Source organism: Lolium rigidum, chromosome 7 (genome assembly GCF_022539505.1).
Source record: "Lolium rigidum isolate FL_2022 chromosome 7, APGP_CSIRO_Lrig_0.1, whole genome shotgun sequence".
Taxonomy (NCBI): domain Eukaryota; kingdom Viridiplantae; phylum Streptophyta; class Magnoliopsida; order Poales; family Poaceae; genus Lolium; species Lolium rigidum.
In genome coordinates, this window is record NC_061514.1 from 194,508,164 (window position 1) to 194,522,599 (window position 14,436).

At 47.6% G+C, this 14,436-nt stretch overlaps 1 protein-coding gene and 1 long non-coding RNA gene across 2 annotated transcripts; both read left to right on the forward strand.

Moving 5' to 3' along the window:
• Positions 1-161: 161 nt before the first annotated feature.
• LOC124672417 (benzyl alcohol O-benzoyltransferase-like) lies at positions 162-1,618 on the forward strand. The gene is made up of 2 exons (XM_047208645.1): positions 162-605; positions 698-1,618. The coding sequence occupies exons 1-2, from the start codon at positions 162-164 to the stop codon at positions 1,616-1,618; spliced, it is 1,365 nt and encodes a 454-aa protein (XP_047064601.1).
• A 6,158-nt stretch (positions 1,619-7,776) lies between these two features.
• On the forward strand, positions 7,777-10,466 carry LOC124679449. Its single transcript, XR_006994983.1, has 3 exons — positions 7,777-7,889; positions 8,623-8,679; positions 10,277-10,466. It is a non-coding gene; the product is annotated as an uncharacterized LOC124679449 (long non-coding RNA).
• Positions 10,467-14,436: the final 3,970 nt, after the last annotated feature.

Sequence of the window (14,436 nt, forward strand, 5' to 3'; positions counted from 1 at the left end):
ACTCGACCACTCCACAATTATCTAGCTGCTATTATATATGAACGTGAACACGCACACAGATGCATCTGAAACGATCGACTAGTCGAGTGTCGCGCCATTCCACAGTCAGGATCAACTAAATTAACGCGGCAGCCTCAAAACCGAGTGGTTCTCGATCTACTATGGCCGCCTCGTCGCTGGCTTTCGTGGCGCGCCGTGGCGAGCCCGAGCTGGTCGCGCCGGCCGGGCCGACGCCGCGCGAGCTCAAGCGGCTCTCCGACCTCGACGACCAGGAGAGCCTCCGGTTCTACCGCTCCGTCATCTACTTCTACCGGAGCCACCCGTCGCGCTCGGGCTTGGACCCGGCCAGGGTCATTCGTCACGGGCTTGCCGCGGCGCTCGTGCACTATTACCCCATAGCCGGCCGGCTCCGCGAGCTGCCCGGCAGGAAGCTCGTGGTGGACTGCACCGGCGAGGGGGTGTGCTTCGTCGAGGCCGATGCAGACGTCTCGTTGGACGAGTTCGGCGACACGCTGTGTCCGCCGGTCCCTTGCGCCGGAGAGCTCCTGTGCTTGCCCGAGAGCAACTCCGCCGTCGTCGTCAACCGGCCTCTGCTCTACGTTCAGGTAACTAGGCATGCACATTTGTTTTTCGATTGTTTATTCTGTAGTTCATGACGCTGACATGCACTGATGCACATGTGCATGATGGCGTGAAGGTGACGAGGTTGAGGTGCGGAGGCTTCGTGTTCGGCATCCAGGTGTGCCACAGCCTGGTCGACGCGCCGGGAATCACGCAGTTCTTGCAAGCCGTCGGAGAGCTCGCCGGCGGCATGGAGGCGCCCAGCGTGCGGCCGGTGTGGGCGAGGGAGCTGCTCGACGCGCGCGACCCTCCGCGTCCCAATTACCACCACCCCGAGTACGAGCTCGTGGCCAACGCGGCCAACGACAAGCTCCGCCCGGGTGAAGAGCTCGTGCACCGGGCCTTCCTCTTCGGCTCCGAGGAGATCGCCTCGCTCAGAGAGCAACTTCCGCCACGGATGAGGGCCCGGTGCTCCCGGTTCCTGCTTCTGTCGGCGTTCGCGTGGCGCTGCCGGACGGCCGCGCTCGGGTACGAGCCCGGCGACGAGGTGCGGTTCATGTTCGTGATGAACGCCCGCGGGAAGCGCGACCGCCCGCTCCCGGAGGGGTTCTACGGGAACGCGCTCACCTTCGGCGTGGCGCGGACAACGGCCGGCGAGCTCTGCTCGGGGTCGCTGGGCCGCACCGTGGAGCTGATCGTGGCGGCGAGGGCTCGGATCGCCGCCGACGACTACGCGCAGTCGGTCGCGGACGCACTGGTGCTGCGCGGGCGGCCGCGGTTCACGACGGCGCGGACGTACCTGGTGACAGACCTGACCAAGTCGAACCTTCACGAGGTGGACCTCGGGTGGGGGATGCCGGTGTACGGCGGGCCGGCCACGACGACGCTGGCCACGTTCCACATTCCCGCGACGGGCGGTGGGATCACCGTGCCCATGTGCTTACCACCCTGGGCCATGGAGAGGTTCGCGGACAATGTGTGCGCGGGGCTCTCGCCGGCTTCTTCGTGCCGTGGACGTTCCAGTAGCGTGGAGTCCGCTATACAGTCCAATTTGTAGCCATTTAGCTGGTGCAAGCGTTCCCATGTTCGGAGACTCGCATGCTTTGTTTTTTTCTTTAAAGAAGTGACTAATTACCGGTCGACTGGGTATCGTTATGGGATTTCAGCTGCAGCTTAGGTTACAACTCATAACTATAAAGCAATCCAATGGTTGGGACATATTTTCCGAAATTGTAACTCATGTATAATAAAAGGATGTGACTATTTCTCAGTCGACTGAGAACTAATTTTGTTCTCAGTTAGATGATATCATCAAATTTCAGTTGCAACTTATTTTGTAACTCATCGCTAGCACGAATCAAAATACAAATCAAATGGTGCAAAATTTGACTGACCATGAAGTTAGCTGAGAACTAGCAAATCCCATAATAAAACCTCAGTTATAACATCATCTGTAACTAGGGGTGGAAACGGGGCGAATAGTACACTTCTCATATCCGTTTTCATACTTCCAAAACGAATACATAATCCATTGGTTGCATTCCAGCTAACCAATATACTTATTACAAATTTTCACTAACTCCTCGTTTCGAAACTTGTTAGTGTTAGCATTAGGTTTTAATATGATGTGCCTAACCATCATCTAGAACACCTAAAAGGGAATGGATTCGAATGAACTTACAAGCTATTGAAGCATTCCCGTGCTTGCTCGATGTAGGCATGGTGAAGACGTGTTGGGGTCGAACAAGCCAACAACAAAAGGCAGATTGATGGCTGGCAGTGGTCATCGTTCTTCTGATCCCCATCATCACATCTTTAGGGTTGGAGGTTATGAGGTGGGGTGTGTTTATGTGCCTGTGTCCACTACCTAATCTTTTGTTATAAAGTGCCGAGGGAATAAAGGGATCAAAACCAAGTTTTTTTATTTTATTTTGGTGCCCCGATCAGGTACCAGCATAATAAGTGGGTGGTTGACCAGGTCCCCTATTTTCTCTCTTGGTTTTAGCCAAGATCTACTCCAACATTCTCTCCCTAGATCGTATGGATAAGAAATATCATAAGCCCACTCTCAATAGGAATAACATACCAAAGTATGGTGTTACAATGACGAATAACATGCCACTGAACCTTGGTACTTATAATGCACCATCCTATCTTGAAATGAAAAACGTAATACTTTATGGGAGTTAGTTTATTTGATGGTCCCTATTTCCAGGACCAAAAAAGCTTCTCATCAACCCATGCTAGCAATATAACCGTAAAATGGGTAATAGGCCTTCGACAAATGGATCCATAAACATATAAATCATAAATATTTGTTTAACTTGAAACATATTATTAATGGTCTTAGCAACACCATTTGACTTGTTGCTACTCGCATAGAAGACTGCGTGTTATAATGCAGTAAGTGGTTTCGAAGTGTTGTATATCACCTTAATTTTGCGAAATACCTTTGACATACAACCTGCAAGATAGCCTATTATCATGCCACATAATAAATTGCATCATTACTGATGCCGCCTTTGTCATTTTGAAGCTTTTCCACGATATAGCTCCACATGTGAGTGTGAGGATGTGACATAACGTGGAAACCTTAATATCCATGCACCTCGCAAAACCAATATCTGAATAACCCACAAAGTTGAGGCTACTAGACATCTTATTAGTGAGCATGCAAATTTCATTGTCTTGCATGCATTGCAAGACTTTTAAGCAACTTTTCAATGGTCCATTTCTGAACTTATTGCATATTTTCCAATTATTCCGATCATAAATAGGGTGTGTTCATTCTTAAATACACTTGTTGCTTCTGATAGATGAAGCATAAGGATTCGATATTATCTTATCAGTTTAGAATAGTTCCTTGAATATTAAAATGTCCACCTTTATCGCCCTTAATTTTAGTAGCAGGCGAAGCGGTACTGGTGCATAATATTTTTCTCTCGTACTCCATCAACATATGCCATCATAATATAACATATACTCCTTTTGATATAATGAAGGTATGAGGCATTACCAAGATCCTTCATATCATAATATGGATTATTGAAATCTCTTGGATAGCCAATAAGATTCAATCTACATAAAATATTGAAGCTTTATCCCTCTCATCTTGAGGTACTATTGTAACATTCTTCGTTTGAACCTTTCGAGATTTCATGAGTGTCAAATTTTGTAGAGCCATTAAGAGCCTACCATATTTAACTCATTTCAGAAACTCTATTAAGTTCCTTATCATATATGGAAAAAAGGCCACCAAGATGAATTCTCACACACATTATTTATCACGGAAATTTTTTCAAGACTCAACACAAGTGTTGCATTAAGGATTGCATAACTCTCACCCTACCTAATGCATATGAACAAAGATCTAATGGAGTTCTTTCCTTAAGATTTATGTTCATATGCTCCAGATTCTTGTGGTCACTTTATTTTGGAAAACATACATCCAAAAACTTGATAATATGTATTTCATTTCTAAGCTACAACACCCGTTGGGTAGAATATGGAAAAGAACTTAATGAAGTGTGACACATATTTATAAACAAAATTGGTTAGAAATATAACCATACACCACATGATCGTTAATTAGGCCGGTAAACTTGCCACATTCATGTGTGTTTCATATTGTTCATAAGGGAGTAAACATGATAAAATGAGTCGAAACATTAGCTTAATTCATTCACTCTCTAAATAAGACTTCTCGTTGGTTCCATCCTACTTGGAGAATTCACCATTGTAGTGTAAGAGAAGTGAATGTCATCATTTCCCATATTTCACTGAGACAACCCATTCCGCCCTTGAAATGTGGTAAACTTGACCATAATTTTGACGAGGTCTAACTATTCAACTCAATCAGTTACATCTTAATTAGGCCATAGCACACATCAATATTACACAAGATTCATTCATCGAGGACATAAATTTTCTCACTACATGGTGAGACTAACAGAAGCTGATTCATTACAAAGAACAAAAGGTTCGTTTGAATAAACAAAAAATGGTTTATAATGCTTTAATCTTTATTGTCCTTATAGCAAACATCTTTTCCAATTACTGGAAATGGATAGCATCTTTACGAGCATCATTATAAATATTAATATAACTTGCAGTGACAAGCTCATTTTTATTCTAACCCGTAACATTGTTGAGCTAAAACGGGAAAGAACTTAATTATTTAAAACAGACACATGCCAATAATGAATGTTGGTCAGAACATTGCCATATACCATGATAACATTTGCTCATAAATAAATCTCTAATCAAAACTTTTCCTTGGTTTCGTATTGACTAGAGAAACTGTAAAATCACATATTCACCAGTGAAAAACATTTGCTAGGTTAACATTCAATATTAACATAAAATAAAATATAATGCAATCCAACATGTTATTAGACACATGGATTCATAACAAATTGGTCATTCTGCCATCAAATTTTGACACTATAATCTCAGTAACATTAATCAAACATGTCAAAATAATCATTAAAACTTCCACCGGTATGGTAGAAATACCATTTATTTTGGACATTAACATCATACAAAATGACACCTCACTGAGTAAACATTACAGTGACATAAAATGACATTAATATAATCATACAAGATGTCCAAATGAAAATTGGACATAGTATTACATCATGATTCACCGAAACATTGGTAAACAATAATAGTCAAATACATGATAACACATGACCATAATGTTAACCATCACACTAATACATTACACTTCTTTAAACAGAAACATCCTTCATCAGAGAATCAACATTATTTTGGAACCTTCATCTTCAGCCAATGCGTGTCATAAGACATACCCAAGTGCTAAAAAGTGCTTGGATGCTATTTGATAGAACGAGCACTCGATTTTGTGCCGTCCGATCTTTCCATCGTGGTCGATCGTGCGAGTCTGCGGGTGGGACTGTCCCGACAGGACTGCACCTGACCGTCCTGTTTTTTTCCTTGCTCGTCTCCCCCACCACTCCCGAATCGACAACATCTCCTCCCCTTTTCTTCCTCACGATGTCGCCGCCGCGACCAGCTACTTCTCCGGCCGCCGCCGGCTCCTGCCACCTTCATACGCTGGCGCCGCACCGCGCCCTCCTCCTGCACGAATTCCCACCAGCGCCGTGCTACTCCGCCCCCAATCTCTTCGCTATGGCTAACCCTAGCTTCGCGGCTCGGGCTCACCGACGGGGCTCCAACATCGGCCACTCGCCTGCGCCACCTTGCCATATACGCCTCCACCATTCCTACCAACACGCCTCCTAGGCACGCCCCGATATTCGATCGGCCTGCTGGCGTTGCTCCCTGCATCGGCTCGGGCTAAGAGCATGTCTAACAGGCCCCGTATTTTTTCGCCCCGTATAACACGAGTAAAGGGCCCTGTATCCGGTTTTCGCCGGCCAAAAACTCGGGCGAGGGTGGGGATACGGGCTCTGCTAGCTCGTCCGAGTTTTTGGCCCCTCAAAACAGGGTTTTAGACAGAAATTTGCACAACAATTTCACATCAAACATAGCACATCCAAAATATGTGATGCATAATTCATAGTTTTAACATCACAACACGATCATAGGCAATGTTCAAGCCACGGAATTCCCAAATGTGATCAACCATCAACGGATCCATCACCACCGGCGCCACCGCTCGCCGGAGACTCACCTTGATCACGAGCTTGACGCGCAGCCTTCTTCCTCGCAATGATGTCCGCCTTGGTATCCTTCCACCACGCCAGCTGATCCTCGTCCATGCCGTCGGTGCGCATCATCATGATTTCCCTCTCCTCGGCCAAGAGCTCTTTCATGGCCTTGGCTTCTTTGGCTGCGATCATCTTCATGTCAAGCTCCTTCCTTGCTTGCACCTTGGCAAGCTTCACCACACTCTTCTTGTCGGTGATGATGAGCTTGGTCTCCAACGTCTTCATCGTCAATGCCTCCTTGGACTTCATGAGTTGATCCAACTTCTCCCGGAAGCTAGCTGCTTCAAGTTCTACCTTGACCCTCTCCTTGGCCTTCTTGTTGCCCTCGGGCTTGCCGGTGTTTCTCCCCCTCATGTCCTCCGCTTCATCATCCATGGTGATAAGTGCCTCCTTCTTGCACTTTGGCTCGTTGTCCCGCAACTTCCATTTAGGAAGATGTTGAAGGATGGAAAAGCAATGTTCAAATTGAAATTCCTTGTTCTTTGAGCCGGCCATGTCCTTGTACCTACCTTGAGCATACTTGGGCTGCACAACAATAGTATGAGGAGATGTTTCCACATCATGAACACATCATCAACACAAGGAAAACTTACGTAGTCCTCCGGCACGCATCCACTAGGAGGGTTGTCGGCCACTTGATCCATGGCAGCACTCCAACGAGAACAAGCCGGCTTGATGATGTTCCATCGGCCTTCAAGGGAGCGGTAGGATCTGTCCGCCATGCTCTTCGTGCGAGGCTTCAGCTGGTGGTATTGATCCTCAATGCGCTGCCAACCGGCCCGTCTTCTTGGCAGCCGGCGGCGCTTCGCCCGGTGAATCGGCGGCCGCCGCCGGTGCTTCGAAGAATTGCTTCGGGATCCTCTTCCTCTTCGACGGGATGGTGGAGGCGATCATGGCGGACACGATGCCGGCGGCCGGCGGACCTCCGACGGGGACATCAACCACCGCGCCCGAAGGAGGTGTACCGCCGGCGGTAGGCGGCTCTTGCGGACGGTCCATGGCGGCCGGATCCGGCCGGGAATGGCGCGGGGGAGGAGATCGGGCGGCGGCAGCGGCAGTTGGCTTCAGCGAAATGCTTCCCGCGCAGTGGAGTGGACGATAGTGGTTTCGCCCACTATCCCGCTCCCACCCCGCACAAGTAGGGGGCGAGGACCCGCCCCGTACTCGAAAACAGCAAAAAACGATTCGGGGGCCGTTTTTACGGGGCGTGCTAGACGGCCGGGTAGAGCCGAAACCCTCAAACCGGCGGTTATTATACGGGTTTGCCCCTTTTACGGGGTCTGTTAGACCTGCTCTAAAGGCGTTGCTCCCCGCACCAACGCATCCTGCTGCACCCTCGACGCCCCTGATCTCCTCTCCGTAGACCTTGCCCTATGGTACTCTTACTTCACCACGAAGCCCTCTCCTTCAACCTTGAGCCCCAGATCAACCATATTGCTTCGGCCTCCCCTGGTTGTTGTCTGTGCTGCCTCGGATGTGTAGTGGTGTGGTGTTGGTGTTGGCCTGGGCTAGCGGTGGCCTTCCGCCTGCGGACTTCCGCGACGACACCTTCGTCACCGACAACATCCATTTGGGCTGGCACATCAAGCGCCTCTGCACCGGCCAGAAGACTTTCTGCCATATATGCAAAGAGTAAGTTGGTTGTTCATTTGCAATTTAGCTGGGCGTGCACCAGGTGCTCGTTGAATTGTTTTCAGGGTCATGATAGTCTGGATTTACCTACAAAAATTGCACACTTGGTTTAGATGATTTGGTGATCTTTCATACCTTTTTTGTTCTTATGTTATGGCCATCTTGAGATGCTTAAACTAGGAAGTCAGGATGCAGGTGCACTTGTCCGCGGCATCTGCGTCCGCCACTACATGTTTAGCGGTGTCTGTGCCTGTGAGATAGTCTGTCCGCGGAGACCCGGCGGTCATACAGCTAGCTTGTACATACATGCATATCTAGATTAAGCATTAGAAGTCATTGCACAAAGAAGCACCACCGTGCGAGAGCCTAACCACCTCAAGCACACCACAATGAGGCTTCAAACTAGGAGCACACAAAGGCACAAAGCCGCCGACGTCGCTTCTCATAGAGGGAAACGTGGCCAGGCGCTGCCGACGGCCCGGCGCTACTCATGGGAAGGACAATACAAAGCCACCGTTGTCGCGCTGGTCGGCGAAGCGCTGGCCAGTGTTTTGGTGGTGCGAGGCAGCCCTAGCAGGATAGGCAGGACGTGCGCTATGTCTGTTTATTTTCTATTGTCTGTCCGCTCTGTTGTTTAGGAGTTTAGAGCGGCGTAGACTTATCTCCTCGCGGACGTCCGCGTCCAGCTGCATCCATACTAGGGAGATGCATAACCATGATATTTTTGATGCAGAGAAATAAATGTGCCTAATGCTTATATGATGGAGCGACCCCAACCTCATACCCTCAAGTAAGTTTTTTACAGGTCATTTTTATCAAATTTTGTTTTGCTGCCGTATCCATGCTATCTTTCACTTCGGTAGAGTTGCTAGTCACTTCTGTTAAGTTGATTATCCCTGGTAATTAAGTTGATCATAACCTCAAGTAAGTTGTTTACTGCTCATTTTTATCAAGCGTCGAGCTTCGCAAATCCCCCACCCAGTTGTCCTTTGTTTCACTTTTTGTTTATATGTACGTTTGTTTCATTTTCGTTTTCAACATGGAATTTCTTGTTCGTATGCTGGAGAAGACAGCCTGACAGTGAATGTCAGCATTGGGATGTCAGCCATTTTTCTCTAGATGCATTGCTATGCAGTAGAGCATAGTTTCAGTTGGAATACTAGGTGTTTTGTTGGCAGTAGATAGTGCGGCACCTAGGGATATGGTCTCATGGAACGTGCAGAAGTTTTTTGTTTGCACCCAAGGCAATACCCTTACAGAGTGCGCGTAGTTTGGAATGATCGACGCCTGCCGGTAGGTTGGTCCGACGCACGTAACGCGGGCAGCACTTTAACTTAGTTTAGTTGGCTACTTAATCAAACTTATTATTTCCTACTTAAGTTTATTTTCCAACATTTACATTAAGGTGCAGTGTGTTCAATATAGCTAAGTTTGGTACTGGAATCTACCATAGTTGTATTTTTGTAGTAAGTTGTATTATAATTTTCATTTAGTTGTTTGACCAACATGCCTAAGTTGGTTACTGAATTCATATTAGTTACTTTTCTTTCATCATGCCTTAGTTGTCTTTAACTGCTAGTTAAGCTATGTTTTTTTAGCACCATCGTTAAGTTTTGCATTCTCATTCCATGAAGTTGGTTTCTAAACATGGTTAAGTTGTTTATTGAAACTAACATAGTTGCTACTCTGTTAGCGTGCCTTAGCTTTCTTTTATCCGTTAGTTAAGCTATTTCTGCAGCACCATCATTAAGTTTGGCATCTTGGTTTACACTAAGTTGCAGTGTTCAATATAGCTAAGTTGGGTACTGGAATCCACCATAGTTGTATTTCCAGTAAATTGTATAATGATTTCCATTTAGTTGTTTGACCAGCATGGCTAAGTAAGTTTCTGTTTTTGTTCAGTATGCTTAAGTTGTGCACAGAAGCTAACCAAGTTGTATTTTTGTCAGTATGATTTTAGTTCGTGTTTTTATCTTCTAAGTTGTATACTCATCCCTCATAGTTGTTTTGTTGAACTTTCTTAAGTTGTTGCCGAAATAAACTAAGTTGCTTTTTGTATGCTATTAGTTAAGTTCTTTCTATCAGCTGGGCTAACATGTGTTCAAACATCTTAAATCTGAGTTACAAGCCTATGTCCTGATGGAGTACATGCTTTTTGGTTATACAAGCAATGCCTTCACGATTTGATTAATGATTTTTTTATTAGGAAAGGTTGTTTACATTATATAGGCTTTTAAGCATATCTCTTATTAAGTTTTTGTGTGTACATATTTGAACTAGGATTTCTACTATCTCACAAGGTGACCATCATTAGCCAATTGCTTTTCATTTGTATGACAAGGCGATCAGCAAAATGACATGTCTTCTCTTTGGTATATGTTTTGCAGGCAACAACAATCAACATTGGACATCCAGTCGTCGTTACTAACCCCACTGTAGCTGCACCCTGGACTAACGGCTGTAGCTATTGTAGTCACACTTGGGGTTTCTATATGCAACTGAGTTTGTTTCCAAAAAGTTTCTCTTTGTTGCATGAACTTGGGTTTCATGTTTATCGAAGTTGATGCAGGTTTGCTATATGTTGTATGGACACGAGGACTTCTGAATCTAACTTAGTTTCTATAAGGATTGTTCTTGTTTATATCTAAGTTGTTTCAGTTTTGTTCTTTGTTACATATAACTGGGATCTATGAATCCAACTAAGTTCCTGCCGGGGTGGTTGCTATTGCATCGTACACCTGGAAATTTTGATATGGTTCCAGTCCTTGTGAGGTGATCCAGCATGCTTGTATTTTTTTTCTTGTGTTTTACATGTTCCAGGAATGGAGCCTGGTTGGCCCTCGCGAGCTAGAGCTGGTGATCCAGCACGCTGATATTTTTTCCTTGCGTTTTACATATTTAAGGATGAAGTCTGGTTGGCAGCTGGCCCAACCGCGGGGAATTAGCGCAGGTGCCCCGGCCTGGGACACGCATATACTATGCGTCCTGAATTCTTATTTTTGGGCTGAGTGCTAGATTGGCCAAAACACCCGGGTGCTCGGTCAAACAAATGGGCATCCGGATGCTACCTAGCCGCTCCCTAAGACATAACATATTGACACATTAATTTAGCATAATGGTTCAACATTATTAGGTCATATAGTAAGGTGCTGAAAACCAAACCACACGACTATCAACTTTTTCTTAAGGTGGTATAAGCCCATTAGTGATGATCACGTCATCAAGAAATGCCATATAATTATGGCATCAACATAAGATCAATATAATAATGATCACATCATAGAAGATAAAACCTTTTTCTTTTCTTCATATAAACATATACACACCGCCGACACCGTTAAAGCCGATCTAGCGCAAACAGTTTGCCAGCCGAGCTATCTCCGTCACCCATTGTACACACGACTCGATAGCTCCGACAACTTTGTCGCGGTAGTGCCACTGATGATGTACTTTTCCGTCTGTTGAATCGCAGCCAAGCTCATCAGCCTCATCATCGGTGACAGTGGCCACCTCCCGCACGAGTGGGTTATGTAGGACGTGCTTGTCGAAACCCTCGCCAAGGAACCGCTTCAAGAAGCTGAGCTGGACCAGCCTCGCCCACGTCGACATCTTGAGCACGCCACGCCCGCTAGACGACTTGGGCATCGTCGACGTCTCCTCCGGGACCGGGCACTTCATGTCGGCGGCGAGATTGGGTACTCTGTCGTCGGGTTCTTGCATGTTCTTAGGCGAGGCATGCCGCGTCAGGATGAGCTCGGCCCACATGGCCAGCACCACGCCGGCGGCCGTCCGAACAGCAAGGTCGTCGCTCTCGAGGAGCTCGGCAAGGTGGTGGGGCGGGATCGTGGTCTCTTCCCACTCGCACGGGCAGGTATTCAAGCCGACGAGGGTGCTGAGGAGCAACGTCCAAGTGGTCACAGCTGCTTCCAGGATCTCAGGGCTCACCGTCCAGCTCTGGCCTGTTTCGGAGAGGTCGGGGGCTAACCTTGGGTTGAACACGGCCATGGCGGCCTTCATGCACTCATGAGTGTCCTCCGGCCGGCGCGCGCCGGCGAAGGTGACGGCGGCGATGCATTGGAGAGCGGCTACCAGCGTCGCCGTGTCGGACGACTCGTGCATCGTGTTCCTCGCGACGGCGAGCGCAGTTCCGAACACCGCGTCGAAGTAGTACTTGTTGGGTCTGGCCCCGACGGTGAGCGCGAGGAGGCCGATGGCGCGGTAGGCGAGCCTGGCCTCGGAGGCGGTGCCCGCCACGAGCGAGCGCAAGCAGCAGTGGGCGATGGTCATGTCCCGGTGGTCAATCTCGTCCACGGATTTGAAGCCCTCGAGCGCACCGACGAGGTTTTTCATGGCGTCCTCGTATAATGCCTCCTCCCGATTGGGTTGTCTCCTGCTCCCGCGGAGCCTCCAGATGCAGCTATCCAAGGCATCGTAGTCTCGCGTGCCGTTGTTTGTAGCGGAAGCACGAGAGATTCGGGCACCCATCAAGCTAGCTCTCTACGCCAGAGTTCAGAGGATCGATCGATCGATCAGATCGCTCGGGTAACAGCGGGAGGACGGGGACAACGCGTGGGGATTATAACTTCTTGATTACTCCTTCCTTAAAACGAATCGGTAACTCTAAATCTGTACAAACAGTTCGCTAATTTGTCCGCCTGCAGTCCTACTTCGGGCCAGGTTACACGGGCCTCAGGTTTTTGTCGGGCCGGGATTGACTGTTGCAATATTTTAGGCGTTGGGCCGATCTTGGGCTTGATTCTTGAAGATCAGGGTTTTACAAGCCCGTCCTGACACCCAGCCTGGCTCTAGGTATGGCCCAGGCTTGATTCTTGAAGATCAGGGTTTATTTTTTCTGTATGCCGGTTTCTTTGTTTGAAATTTTCTTTTCCGGTTTAGTAATGTGTTTGCCCTAAGGGTAAATCTTCGACTTAGCTGCTGTCTGCAACCCGGCTTCATGGCAAGCAAGACAAATTGGAAGGATTTGAACACACGAAAAACGAAAAAGGAAACCAAAATAAACAATCTGGAACAAAGTTTAACTAACCCCGGTTATACCGGTTTTTTGTGAAAAAATTCGAATTTTTTCTCTAAGTTCGGGAAAGTGTCTGCTTGGAAAAAGAACTTTGGACCTCATACGTAAAACACCCAAAAAAGGTAGACAGAGCCAAAGTAAAAAAACTAAGCATGCATTGGATTGAACTCGAGAATGAATCCGGAGTCTTCACCATGGAAGTTGAAAAGAAAACAAATCGAAAGGTTCCCATTAAACCAAACTTACCGGTTTAGCATAACAAGCTTAAAGAGGTTCAAACATCTCAAACCTAGCAAACTAATCAGTTTAACGCACCGAAGGGACTTAACAGTATATTACATCTTACCACCCGACATATCGGGGGATTTCACGGATTGTTTATGATAAGACAGGACCCAAGTTTTTCACTCATAGAGCGGAGATGAGCTCTCCGAGGCTTGCTCAGTAGCGACGGGTTCGTTGTTGCCAGCAGCGGGTTCTTCAGGGGCATTTACCTCAGCTTCTTCTTCTTCTTCGCCATTTTCGGCTTCTTCTTCATCATCAACAAATTCCTCTTCAAGATCAGCCGGGGGAGGAATGAAGGTGCTGGTAGAGGCATAACACGCAATGCGGTAAGCCCGGTCGCGGCGCGCGTCAGCTTTCGCTGGATCAGTGTTAGTGGGAGCATCACCGCGCATGGTGATGAGGGTGCTCAGATCCAGCGACTCGTACCACGAGCAAACAAACCGCAATGCCGTATCAGCTCCATCCCGCGCAGCAGAATGCCACCACTCGCTCAGCCGCTTGCCGGCATCCAGAAGCCGGTCGGCGAGGGAACTGACGTTATCCGGAACAGGGTCTTCAGGCCAGAGGCACTTGAAAACCTGGATAGTGGCGTCCGGTAGCTGAGCAAGGTGTCGGTCGATGATCTTCATGTGTGTGATGCGCGACGAGAGAGCGGTCAGATAATCTTCTGTAGCCCACGGGGGCTGGTATCAGAAGCCGGATTCTCAACCCGAACCTTGGCAACGGCCGCTTGGGCACGTACCTGAGAGTCCGGGAAGATCTCTGCGGAAAGCTCGAAAGAGGCCGGTGTAAGAACAAACCGGTAAGAAAAGAAAGCTTTTAAGCAAAGGCAGGATACATACTTTGGGCTTTGTCATCCAAGCCCTTGATAAATTGGCCAACCGAGGCCTGGACAAGCAAAAGTTGGTCGTTCCGCTCCTTCTCCAGCTTCCGCAGCTTCCTCTCCTCCTCAAGCTCTTGGCGCAGCTGGTCCTGGGCTTGATGTCTACGCACGCTTCTATTCATGTAGACAGTGTTGGGCCTCCAAGAGCAGAGGTTCGTAGAACAGCAGCAAGTTTCCCTTAAGTGAATCACCCAAGGTTTATCGAACTCAGGGAGGTAGAGGTCAAAGATATCCCTCTCAAGCAACCCTGCAATTAAGATACAAGAAGTCTCTTGTGTCCCCAACACACCTAATACACTTGTCATATGTATAGGTGCACTAGTTCGGCGAAGAGATAGTGAAATACA

Coding starts and splice junctions, on each gene's coding strand:
- LOC124672417 (XM_047208645.1), top strand. CDS start 162: ATGGCCGCCTCGTCGCTGGCTTTCGTGGCGCGCCGTGGCGAGCCCGAG. Junction 606..697: donor GGCCTCTGCTCTACGTTCAG/GTAACTAGGCAT, acceptor GATGGCGTGAAG/GTGACGAGGTTGAGGTGCGG.